This window comes from Eschscholzia californica, unplaced genomic scaffold, assembly GCF_041429995.1.
Source record: "Eschscholzia californica isolate CP2 unplaced genomic scaffold, dmEscCali1.0.p SCAF_2, whole genome shotgun sequence".
In the NCBI taxonomy this organism is placed as follows: Eukaryota; Viridiplantae; Streptophyta; class Magnoliopsida; order Ranunculales; family Papaveraceae; genus Eschscholzia; species Eschscholzia californica.
Window position 1 is genome coordinate 12,910,886 of NW_028238309.1, and position 12,597 is coordinate 12,923,482.

At 38.0% G+C, this 12,597-nt stretch overlaps 1 protein-coding gene across 9 annotated transcripts; it reads right to left on the reverse strand.

Annotated features, from left to right (window-relative positions):
- Positions 1–5,397: 5,397 nt before the first annotated feature.
- Positions 5,398–12,022, reverse strand: LOC147556323 (uncharacterized). 9 transcript variants are annotated; one of them, XM_086664188.1, is made up of 17 exons: positions 11,628–12,022; positions 11,184–11,369; positions 10,952–11,107; positions 10,017–10,133; positions 9,836–9,920; positions 9,549–9,657; positions 9,377–9,444; positions 9,108–9,233; positions 8,153–9,014; positions 7,936–8,056; positions 7,646–7,849; positions 7,470–7,530; positions 7,024–7,137; positions 6,433–6,546; positions 6,169–6,255; positions 5,910–5,982; positions 5,398–5,685 (listed from the first exon to the last, which is right to left on the reverse strand). In XM_086664188.1, exons 2-16 carry the CDS (start codon positions 11,303–11,305, stop codon positions 5,956–5,958), a joined length of 2,373 nt encoding a protein of 790 aa, XP_086520314.1. In that variant the 5' UTR covers positions 11,306–11,369; positions 11,628–12,022; the 3' UTR covers positions 5,398–5,685; positions 5,910–5,955. The 9 variants fall into 9 exon arrangements, with proteins under 9 accessions (XP_086520314.1, XP_086520311.1, XP_086520313.1 ...); XM_086664185.1 differs by having other exon boundaries at positions 7,936–8,059; XM_086664187.1 differs by having other exon boundaries at positions 7,936–8,059; positions 11,184–11,311; positions 11,628–11,896.
- Positions 12,023–12,597: the final 575 nt, after the last annotated feature.

The following is a 12,597-nucleotide window of genomic DNA, read 5'->3' on the forward strand; positions in this document are numbered from 1 at the left end:
ACCCGCCTCTCTCTCTCTCTCCCTGCATCTAACTCTTTACAAAAATGCAATTTATACCCTCAGATAAATAAAGGTGAACCAAGAAATAGATTCAAACCCGCACCTTTTATTTATAATTTCTAAAACCCGCACCTTTTCATAATACACATTACTGAAAGCCCCACATTTTCATAAAAAAAGGTGGGGGTTTCAGTAATGTGTATTATGAAAAGGTGGGGGTTTTAGTAATGTATATTATGAAAAGGTGGGGGTTTCAGTAATTATAAATAAAAGGTGGGGGTTTCAGTAATGGGTATTATGAAAAGGTGGGGGTTTCAGTAATTCTCCCTTCAATAAAAAAAAGAAATAGATTCAAACTAGACACTTCTCGAGCAATTATAAGTTATACCTAAATTCTTCATTTAATTCTTCCCCATATCGATCAATAATAGCTACTTATTAGTTGAAACCAGAAATTGAAGTTAGTACCTAAATACTCTATTGAATTTCTTTTCCATTTTTTATCAATAATAGCTACTGAAACCAAAAATAAGATGTGCCTAACTTCTCCACTGATTTGAATTTCTTCCCCATTTTTTTATCAACAACAACAATTAAGACAACCAATTAACTCATTTTCATTGCATTCCAACCATCTCTTGTGTTATTCTTCTTATTATAAAGCTTTTCGACTTCCATTTCATGATCTCTCCTCACTATTTCTATCTTGGTCTGTCGCTCTCTATCTCTGCGGATCTCTCTTGTTGTAAATATCTCTCACTCCTAAACCCTAAATCTCGCTAGACAGATAGACGTGAGAAGAGAGATCTAGCCAGTAAGAGAGAAACTATGAGAGCGCAGATAAAGAAGAAGTGGGAGAGAGAGAGAGAGCAACCGGAGAAAGAAAGAGAAAGTGAAGGGCAGATATTAGAGAAATGTCGAGATGAAGATTATGGATCAAAAAATGACAAAATCAATTTTTAGACTTAAAATGAAGATGTTCCCTAAGTCAAATATTGTTGACTAAAGTCTTTATGCCCTCAAGACTTATTTGTATGCCCCAAAATCGCGGCCTTACGAATCATTCCTGGTTGATGGACTTTCCGGCTTCTCTGGTTACTCATCTGCCGGGAGTTGGTTCGGATCATATTCCTATTCTTCTGACTACCTCAGCTTTGGCCAATCTTGGTAAGCGTCCTTTCAAATTCATTGGGACGTGGATGTCTCATCCGGATTGTGGTAACTTTATCAGAGATCATTGGCCTCCTAGTCATCAGTCTATTCAACCCAAACTGAACCAATTAGCGATTTATCTGGCCAGGTGGAATAAACAGGTGTTTGGTCACCTTGACACCAGGATTCGAGCTCTTACTGAGGCTCTCCAGCATGCTGATTGCTGTGAGAATGCTCATGATTTAACTCTTCTTTTAGAAGAAGCTTATAATCAGCTTGAGAGCCAAATCCAGGAATGACAATATTCAGCTGGGTGATCAAAACACCAAATTTTTCCATGCTAAAGCTATTAATCAGAATCGGAAGAACCGCATTACGGCTATTAAGGACAATAATGGTACTTGGGTTCAGGGGGCCTTGGATATTGCTAACATCTTCTCTACCAATCTTGGGAACATTTCCACTACTTCGGGATCGATTGTCTCCGATGACTTACTGAACCTCTTCATAGATCAAATTTCTGACTCCACCAACCTGGCTCTTACTTGCGCTCCTACGGAGCAAGAGATTCATGCTTCCATCATGTCGCTTAAAGCTGATTCGGCCCCGGGGCCTGATGATTTTCCCCCTCTTTTCTATCAAACTAATTGGGATACGGTGAAGGCCGATATCATCAAGCTTGTCTCGGATTTTTTTATTCACACTCTTCTTCCTGAGCAGGTTAATCATACTCATATCTGTCTTATCCCTAAAACTAAAACCCCTCAGACTACGGCTGACTATCGTCCTATCAGTCTTATGAATACCACCTATAAAATCATCACCAAGATTATGGCTAATCGCTTTAAACTTGTGCTTCCCGACATCATTTCGCCTTTTCAAGATGCTTATGTTCCCGGGAGGCAGATAACTGATAACATCATCATCAGTCAAGAAGTGGTCCATTCCTTTAAACTCATCAAAGGATCGAAGAGCTATTTTGCGCTTAAGCTGGATATGTCGAAAGCTTTTGATCGGATTGAATGGAACTTTTTAGAAACTATCATGCGTCGGATGGGTTTCAACTCCAAGTGGATTAGTCTCATTCACACCTGCATTTCCACCTCGACCATGACTGTTCTTATAAATGTCGTCCTGGCCCTACTTTTAATGTCAGTAGGGGAATTAGGCAAGGCGATCCTTTGTCGCCTTTTCTGTTTACTCTTGCCATGGAAGGTCTCAGTCGCCTTCTTGAAACCAATAGTAATGCCATACCTTTTCATGGTTTCCCCATTCCCAAAACTAACATTACTATCAAGCATCTTCTTTTCGCTGATGAATGCATCATTTTGGGTCAGAACTCTCTTGTCAATATCACGTCCCTTAAGAATATTCTGGTCACCTTCTGTTCAGCCTCGGGTCAGATGATCAACTTCACTAAGTCTACCATTTTCTTTTTGAAAAACACCCACCCGAAATTCAAACGTATGATCATTCGCGACTTTAAGGTCCATCAATCCTCCAATCTGGACAAATACCTCGGAACTCATCTTTTCATAGGTGCTAATAAAAGGAAGTTGTTTTCTTCCCTCATTACTCAGATTCAAAACAAACTTTCTAAATGGCAGACATCTCTCCTCTCTCCCGCTGGCCGCGCTATTGTTATCAACACGATAGCGGCGGCTGTTCCCCGATACCAAATGCAATGCTTTGCCATCCCTAAGGGTATAAGTAACCGCATTGAAGTTCTTCAAAGAACTTTCTGGTGGGGAAAATCTAAAGCGATTCATACTATTAACTGGTCCGCTATTTGTCTTCCTAAAAAATTAGGAGGACTTGGATTCCGTTTCCCGGTTCTGGATAACCAAGCTTTTTTTAGCAAGTTAGTTTGGCGTCTTCTCAAAGATCCTGGTTCTCCTTGGGCTAAGATTCTCAAGGCGAAATACTTCAACAAAGATCATAGACCTATTAGTGCTAAGAACCATCACTCGTGGTTCTGGAAATCCATCTCCAAACATGTTGACAAAGTTACCAAATTAACCTTTTGGGATATCAACAAAGGTACCAACATTAACATATGGTCTGATTATTGGATCCCTAATCACCCTCCACCTATTGATAACATTAATAATAGTAACCTCACTAAGGTCTCCCAACTTATCATTAATAACCAGTGGAATACGAATATACTTACGCAGTGCTTTAATAGTGATATATCTAATTCTATTTTGAGCATCAACCTACAGGAACATATGGACGATACTGCACGATGGTCTCTTACCAAATCAGGTAAATTCACCATTAAATCCATGTATTATTATTTACGTACTGAATATAATGAGTATGATATTAAGGAATGGAATTTCATCTGGTATTTACCGATTCAACCAAAAATCAAACTATTCCTGTGGAAATGTTGTACGAACAGCTTACCAGTGCGGAATAAAATTGGTCAATTTATTGACCATAAATTTGACTGTGCGTTTTGTCGGGAACCTGAAACAATGATACATGTTCTCTTACATTGTGATTTAGCTACTGTGGTATGGTTTCATTTTAATATTATTTCTGGCAACATTACTAATCTTCTAGACTGGATTACTTCTTGGAAAGATATTGATGAGCAGATTAGTGGACTTTTCGCTAATATACTGTGGCAGATATGGAAAGCGAGGTGTGATAAATGCTTCTCGGATACAAAGGTCTTACCTATGATGATTATTGATCAAATTCATAGCACACCGAAACTCCTTAAGTCTCCTTTAACTTCTCAACCTCATGAAAGGAACACCCTTTGGTCTCCTCCGAAAGCTCCGTTCATCAAGATTAATGTAGATGCCTCTTTTTTGGACGGGAAGGAATTCGCGGGCATTGGTTGTGTTATATACGATGATCAAGCCAATTTTCTGGCGGCCTCGGCATGTAATTTCAGAGGCCAAAACGCAGAAGAATGTGAATGCTGGGCAATTGTCAAAGCTCTTCAATGGTCGGCATCAAAGAATATTGCATATCTTCATATTGAAAGTGATAATAGTAATATCGTTCAAACTCTCAACGGGGAACATGCAGACATTGGTTGGCAAGCAGTCAAACTCATTGACAAAGTACGTCAGCTCGAAGGAAACTTCATCAGAATTATTTACTCTCACATCAACAGGAAAGGAAATGCTAGAGCGGATCATTTAGCTAAATGGAGTCGTATGAATTTGGGAACCTGGATTTGGCTAGCTCGATCAGATCTTCCAGTCTCCTTACTTTCTTATTTTGTTTAGGTCCTAGTGTCTTTTGTTTTCTTCTCTACAAAAAAAAAAAAAAAGCTCCTAGCTCCCTCCTTAGTCATTTCCCTCTCATTTTCACCCCTACTCATTTCTCTCTCATCTACATCTTCATCTTCTTCCTCTCTCATCTCCATTTCTCTCCTCTCAGACCCTCTCTCATCTTCATCTTCATCTTCATCTTCTTCCTCTCTCATCTCCATTTCTCTCCTCTCAGACCCTAGAAAAATATCATAAAATCTCTCGATTTAACTGACTTGTATAGTTTGATAACAGGTTGTATTAATTTGGTATCCATACTGTTTGTATAATTGAACGCCTTTTACAGAAAGGAACAAACCAAGAACAGAACTTTCTTTTTTCTGGGCAGACAAGGTAGATCCCAAAAACTAGCAAAGAACCGACACTTCCCTACCGACGAGAAAACAGATCTAAGACTCCTCAAACATGGCTATCGAACATATAACGCAAACAAGTGAAAGAATCATTCAACTACAACTTTCTCGAGGTACCCACAAAATTCTCTTCTAAATAGAGATCATGTCCCCAAAAACCTCAAGTACAAGTACTCATCTAAGTGAAAAGAACAGGTAAATTGTGAACAAAGAGAGTGTACGCGAGTCAAAGTGAAGACAAGTCACATAAAACCTAAGAAAGCAAATGTCCCATAATACCAAAGCAGTAAAAGAAACAACTAGATCGAGGAGAGACGCAAGCATATATGTCCGAGCGGTGAACCAAACCAATCCGATGCAAATGATACTGCAAACAGTTCTAGTTCCTGCTGAATCAACACCTAAAACAAGGTGCTAACAAATTAATCAAAAGTCAAACACCCAAACAGTAGATAGAATTAGAAACTGCAACAGTACAGAATCCAAGAGAGAAACGAGTAGCATCGAAGGAGATTTAAGTCTGGCAAAAGGGGCAAAGAAAACCTCCGAGAACAAACAATAATTTATAAGAATATGAGAAGCAAATTGGGAGCACATTTAGCATCCAAACTTGAACATTAAACAACAAATCCATGTAAATTACATTTTGATACATTCACTAAAACAGTATCTGAAAATCCAGCCTACTTGTTTTTCTTTTCTTTTTTTCCTCATCACTATGATAGCGTTCTACTCTCCTACTTTAACACAACAAGTGATGAATTTAAATCATTAAGAAACATTGGAGCTAACTATCAATGTTTTTTTGAGGAAATTCGAACTCTGTATTTTGATTCCGACAGGGATATATACCATGTATTCACTTACCAAGCGTTCCTTGTTTCCTGAAATAAGGTTCAAAATCAGAACATGTTAAATGCTATCAGTACTGTAAAGCTAGAGCTAGAGAGAGAGAGAGACAGAGAGAGAGAGAACAATGGTGATGAAGGCAGAGTGTAAGAGAGAGAGAGAGAGACAACAATGGTGATGAAGGCAGAGTGTAAGGCTTTGACGAAGACAACAATGGTGGGGGGAGAGAGAGAGAGAGAGACATTGAGTTGAGAGTTACCATTCAAAAAAGCGGTTCGACTCGAATGGAAATTGATGATCAGGTTTTAGCATTCTAAAGCATATGTTGGGACCTACATCAAAGAACAGATATTAATATGAAGTGAACAATAATGCAATCATAACATTACAACAAGAAGACAGACACCCAAAACTTAGAAATTTAAGAAAAGGTAATCGAGCATTTAAGTAAGACTCTTGTAAGATATATATAATAAAATCCTCGTCGGACATGAACCGAAAAATAACTCTCGCTCTACCTCAAGTATGTTTTCCTCAAGGAAAAAGTTTAGCCCCGTACTTGCACCATAAGAACTATCATACTGAAGGATCCTAAGCTTCCCTTCCTGCATTTCGCAGACAACCATTTCGCAGTTTCAGAAATTAAATCTGAACTTAAAATTAGAAAAAGTAAATACAGCCAACCACTTCGCAAACTTAAAAAGTTAACTCTGAGCTTTAAAAGAAGTTTAGTCAAAGCATTTATTCATATATAGGGTTGTATAGTTCTCGAATATTCACACCTTAGTTCCATAAACAAGACCACCTCCAACCAAAGGATGAAAGCATGCTACGTTAACTTCATCTTCCGCACTGGGAAGCACTCTCACAAGCTCCATATCTGACACTCTATATACCTATTAAAAGAAATAGGAATTAGAAACGTCACCTCCAAATGTAATATTTGTTCTTGGTTGAAATAGAGCCATACTATATACTATCAAATAGTTTAATCTAAAAAGACATAATAATAGCATCCATAAAGAACTGTCTGTGCAGATTGATTTAAAAATCAATGCTTTCATGTAGTAAATGCACTATTAAAATCTATATAACATGGGTATCACCTTATCAGTACGAATTTGGCATCTGTACAAGGTGTCAGTTAGGGCCTTAGGGGGAACAGAAAAAGGGCAGTACAGGGATTCAATTGTGCATATGTTCTTAGCTATTAGGTCCTTTTTCTTAGAATACACACACACACACACACACACACACACACACACACACACACACACACACACACACACACATATATATATATATATATATATATTATGTGTGTGTGTGTCGCACGTGCATATATATCATTAGAGTACAAACATTATATTTACCTCCAAAATCGTGTAAATGGGTATTGTAGTGTCTCCATCGATCACAAGGCTTCTAAGTAGGGAACTGTGACGTCGACCATAGGCCAATAATATGTGTTCAGATGTGGGGGAGAACTGCAAACAGAAACAATATATGCACAAGTTAAATGAAAGTTTACGAAAGCTACTATTTAGTGATCTACAAATGATGTTTAAACAGTGTCAACAAATGGTAAATATAGCAAATTGAAACACCAATTTAGCATATAAATATTAATGTAAGATTATAAGAGGAGAGTCATAGCCCAAACTTTTTGGTCGAGGAAGTATATTTCATGTTTTACTCGAACAGCCAAAACCAATGCATAGCAAACCCAGGCAGACCAGCTGACAATATATATATCTGTGTATGTGCTGTGCTAGCGAACGGATTAAAAGCTTATGTATATCTTCGAGAAGAACCTGACCTGAATGGAAGTCAAGCAATGAGCAGCTCTTATTGCCCGTGATGCAAGCACCAGTCCAAAACTATAAACCCAAAAATAACGGAAAATAGTTAAAAAATATAAAGCAAGTTTTAGATAGAATTTGGAAGATAAGAAACTTGGGACTAACTGTAACATTATAAGAGAAAGAACTTTACGTTGCCTCCTCGAGGGAATATATGCGAAGCTCGTACATAACTTGGTGACCTGAAATAGGGTGTCGTGTTGGAGATGTCGAGGCCCCAGTGACACCATGCCGCACCTGTGATTGCAACCCAGGATCAGCTTCCATATGAGGAAGTGTACATGCAACACAGGCTGCTAAAAACCTCCCACAAGGTGAAAAGTGAGCACCCATTTCACTGCCAAGTGCAAACATAGTATAATAACAATGTTAATATTCAATGAGAGATAGAGTTTCTAACATAAATTAAGTGAGAAGATATACCTACAAAGGACAGCATGGGGGATAGTTAAGCGGCATTTTTCTGCATCAAGTGACGCACATGGATTGTTAATATCATGTGGCCATATTCTAAGCTTCACAGTGCAGGGCAATTCTGTGGCAGCTGCTGCAGCCAATGATGAAGCAAGTTCAGATTCAGTTCTAGCAACAACAGGTTGAAGTTCAGTTTCTCCGTTTGTGATATTAACAAAAGCAGCACCTTCTCCAGTTCCAGATAGTGTGGTAGAACGAGAACGAGAAGACCGATGACGGGCACCAGATCTTCCAGATGTTCTAGATTGACTAACACCATTTAGCGCCTGTGATTCCGCACTACGTGCAAGCAGATTAAGGCCTGCAGTATAGGATCCAGTTAAATGAATCCCAGATGAGTTATCATGAATGGCATCACTAGGAGGAACCATTGGATGTAAACCAGCTTGACTTTGGCCCATTAGCCAACCTTGAACGAAAGGAAGTTCCCAAAACATTGGGTCGCCAAAAGGAAAAAATTGATGAATTTGTCCGATTTCACCACTTCTTAAAAGCATTTGGAGACCTGAATTTCCAGAAACATTTGATAGATAGATTCCAGGTGTGACCTCATAGCCTGGCCTAGGTTGCCTATTGAGAGTTTGGCTATCATTTTGCTGATTCATTTCAGTAGTCTCCATAATGTCCATGGCAGAGTCGGGCACTGCATTTTCCAAGTCTTCTGGTAACTGATATGAGCTCGAATGAATTACAGGAGAGACCTCCATTGGAGAAGGTGAAACCAGATAGTCGTGCTGGTTTCCTGCATTTATATCACTTTGAAGCTGCAAAGAAGCAGAAGAATCAACCATTTGCTGCAAACTACTTAAACCAACAGGTCTATTCACATGTTGCAAAGAAGTTCTTCCTTCATCTCTTGCAAATGGCCAGAACAAGAACGGAGAAGATAAAGGAGACAGATTAGTTTCACTTTGTTTACGAACACCAGAATGAACATTTGCAAAAAACACAGCAGGAGGAGGATAATGCAAGTAACCCGCAGATGTTGCCTGTGTCATCGGAGAATCTGGAGAGTCTAGATCATTGACCTACAAATAATCCAATTAACCAGTAACTCAATTAAAAACACAAAAGAAGACAAAAGAGTATTAAGAATAAAATACAAATGCAAAATTTCTTACCTCAGCTGTTAAAAGAAATGGAGCAGCATGTGGATGGAAATGCACAGCCCGGAGTGAGCGCCTAGTTTTCAATACGATTGTAGGTGCAAATGTCTCTCCCCTCTTGTTGTAGTGCCATATGTACAGCTATAAAAGGATTTTAAATGTCAAAGAAAGAAGTTAACACAATGTCAAATCGATATAATAGAAATGTATGTCAGTCAATCAACCCCCTCCTTCAAATGATTTAACTGTCCAAAGTCCCAGTCTTCCAGATAATGGGCCCTTACCTTGTGACCAGAAGCTACAGCTAGAAGTTCCCCTTGGGCATGAAAGGCTATAGAAGCAATAGGACGGTCTGCATGTGAGAAAAACTGTCAAATATCACATTTACACTTTAAATATAAATGCTTTATCGTTTTAAAAGAACTTTTGACTAAGAAGCTCTGAAAGAGAAATTACAAAAATCACGGGATCCTATACACTCTGCAGTATTTGCATCCCATAACCGAACCTCGTGGTCCAAGCTTCCACTAGCAAGTATCTCTGGGTGTAGCGGATGGAACCTAACCTGCAAAAATTCCATTGGAACGTGAGCAGAAAAAATATGTAATGACAGAAGTAGTCTAGTCACACAGGATTTCAGATAACTACTGTGATTAAGGAAAAACAATTAACGCACATATGCACAAATATATACATTTATATATATATATATATATATAAACTTGAAAATACAATGTTCTTACCACCCAAGGCGTTCGACGATGACCGCTCAACACTTTCAAGCAGCTCCCACTCTGGCAATCAATTATCTTTACCGTGTGGTCACCACTGGACCCAAAGCAGTATATAGTTCAGTTGGTGGAGAAGAAAAACCAAATCACCCAACACAAAATATAATAATATAAAAACAAAATCATAACTTACTGTGTAGAAGCAAGTGTTCTTCCATCCGGACTAAATGCTGCTGCAATAGTCGACCTTGGAGGAGGCAGTAGAGGACAATACTTCGCCGATAAATGTCTCAAGGACTCTGCCTCTACCCTAAAATTATTATATTTCAAGAATATCAAATGTCTGCAACTTAAATGCACAAGGATGTATGTAACTCATTAAAGATCATCACTTTTATAACTTTTACAACTAATTATATGAAATGTTGCAAGCATATAATTTTTTTCCTGTGTACTTGTTCTAATCAGGTATTATACATCGAGAGCATACGTGTCCACATGTATCAGACACGTGTTTTGGTGTATCCGTTAGTTGTCACAGGTAAGAAACAAAATAGAGTGTCCATGTTACGTAGAAGTGGAGATATTGGTTTCTTTCCAGACTTGGGCAATATATATATATATATATATATATATATATTATTCGGAAGATCCATCAACGAACAAAATGTTAATTCTTTCATATTCAAGATGCAGTTTACGTTAGTAAACATGTGTGTGTATATATACATGTATACCAATGCAAATTTCATTCTCACTCACATACTGAAAGCTCAAGTGCAACAAATAACTATATGGGGGCTCGTACTCAACTCAAGGAAAATGACAAAAATATGGGACTGTCTTGCACCATAATCCCAGAATGGACAGCAAATAGCTATGCAGATCTTGTTATTGGTTTGAAACGCTAGATAATAACTAGTTAAGGATAAATTATTGTTTGTAACGATGAAAGGTTATCGCAATACAATATTCAAAATACAAGTATGCACTTGGGTAATCCTACCGTGGTACCAGCATGCCGATAGTAAATTAGCTGATTTTGGAGCATGACGTTATTATTTAAAGTACTTATACAATAACCCAAATGTAATAAATTAAAACGAATATCTTAACAAGAAAACTTACCATGAAACCAAAGCATGTTTTGCATCTGTTCCATCGCAATCTGGCCCTAACCGATCAGCATTGCATCTATACGAATCTCCCCATAATTTTTTCGAAGACTGTTTTGCTCTAGGAGAAATTTCTCTCTTTGCTAACAAAGTAAATACATTGCTACCACTGAAAGTAAAATAACATACCATTAGAAAATCCCACATGAGAAAAAATGACCACAATTAAGAGAGATTTAGCGCACCTTCGCTTCGAAGTATAGTAGGTAGATGGAACTTGAGGTGGAGTTCCTAAATGTTCCGAAGTAGATGCCACATTTCCATCATCTCTTGATCTCATCATTCCTTTCTTTGCATGAAATGTCATTCTCCTCTTCCAATTTAGTTCCTTTTTTTTTTAAATTCCCCCTTTGAATTTAGTTAAACCTAATCTAAAATCCCACAAGCAAACATGCAGTTTTATCAACAATCCCCTAAATTATTCAACAACCCACTAAATTATTCAACAACCCTCTTTGAATTGTCCATAAATCTAGAGAAACATGATTAATCACTTAAGATCAAATTGAAATCATCCTCACTAATACAAAATACATCAAAATAAACCCAAAAAATCAGTCAATTTTTCTAAATTTTAAGAAATGAAGCAAATAAACAATCAAATTGAATGAAAACAATAATAACCTTACCGTTTCCATGGAGTCTGAAAATAAGATATGAAGATCTTACAAATTTCTGAAAGTCTCTATAACTTAAAAAGGAATCTCAAATCTCTTTCTCAGCTTCTGTAACTTTCTCTCTCTAAAAATTTTGCCTCTCTAAATAAGATCTCTTTGGTTTGATCGTCGCACACAACCTCCAAACTCCTTTCTCTCTCTAACTTTCTCTCTCTTCTCTTCTCTTCTGTGGTTCAAGCGCCACAACTAGTATGCATATGGTTTCTCTTTCTCACCCCTTCAAAGCCTAATGAATCCTGACCGTTGATAAACAAAATAAAATAAAAGGGATAGTTTCATATAGACCTCCAACTATTTAATGGTATTTGGAACACACCCCTACTTTTCGAAATCAATGATATAGACCCCTATTTGCAATGAATCCGTCAAATCCCAGTTCATGTAATGGTGCTTATCGGGTCGGGCCAATACCAAACGGGCCGATAAGAAACCAGTCAACTCGAGTTAAATATTCCTGGGCAGGAGTCGGGTTGACTATGCTCTGGCCCAGCCCATAATCGGTACCTGGCTCGGGTTTGTCCAGGTCGAGCCAAACCTGGTCATTGAACTTTTGCTTGTTGTAGAAGTTCTTTTGCTTCAAAAAAGTAAAAAAAAATCATAAGTATGTTTGGCAAAAAAGGTACTTATAGGTAAAAAAATTCAGAAAGTTAATTTGGTAATGGAATTTACTTTTTTTTCATAAAGATACTTGATTTCAATTAAATTTATTTTATGATTTTCATGATTACTCTTTGGAAGAGGTGGTTGTGATATTGATGGTGGTGCTGGTGGTGGTGGAGCCTTTAAGGTATGGTGATGGAAGTAGTGGTGGTTGTGATGTGATTATAGTGTGGTGGTGATGGTGGTGGAGGTACGATGGTGGTGGTGACGGTGGTGGTGGTGAAAGTATGATGGTGGAGCTATGGGATGGTAGTGGTGGATT

What these genes read in the sequence shown, in the direction of transcription:
- LOC147556323 (XM_086664184.1), bottom strand. An exon ending in ATCGTCGAACGCCTTGGGTG is followed by an intron (nt 9,658 to 9,835) that starts GTAAGAACATTG and finishes GAATTTTTGCAG; the next exon opens with GTTAGGTTCCATCCGCTACA. An exon ending in ATTGCTTGACTTCCATTCAG is followed by an intron (nt 7,138 to 7,469) that starts GTCAGGTTCTTC and finishes TTCTGTTTGCAG; the next exon opens with TTCTCCCCCACATCTGAACA.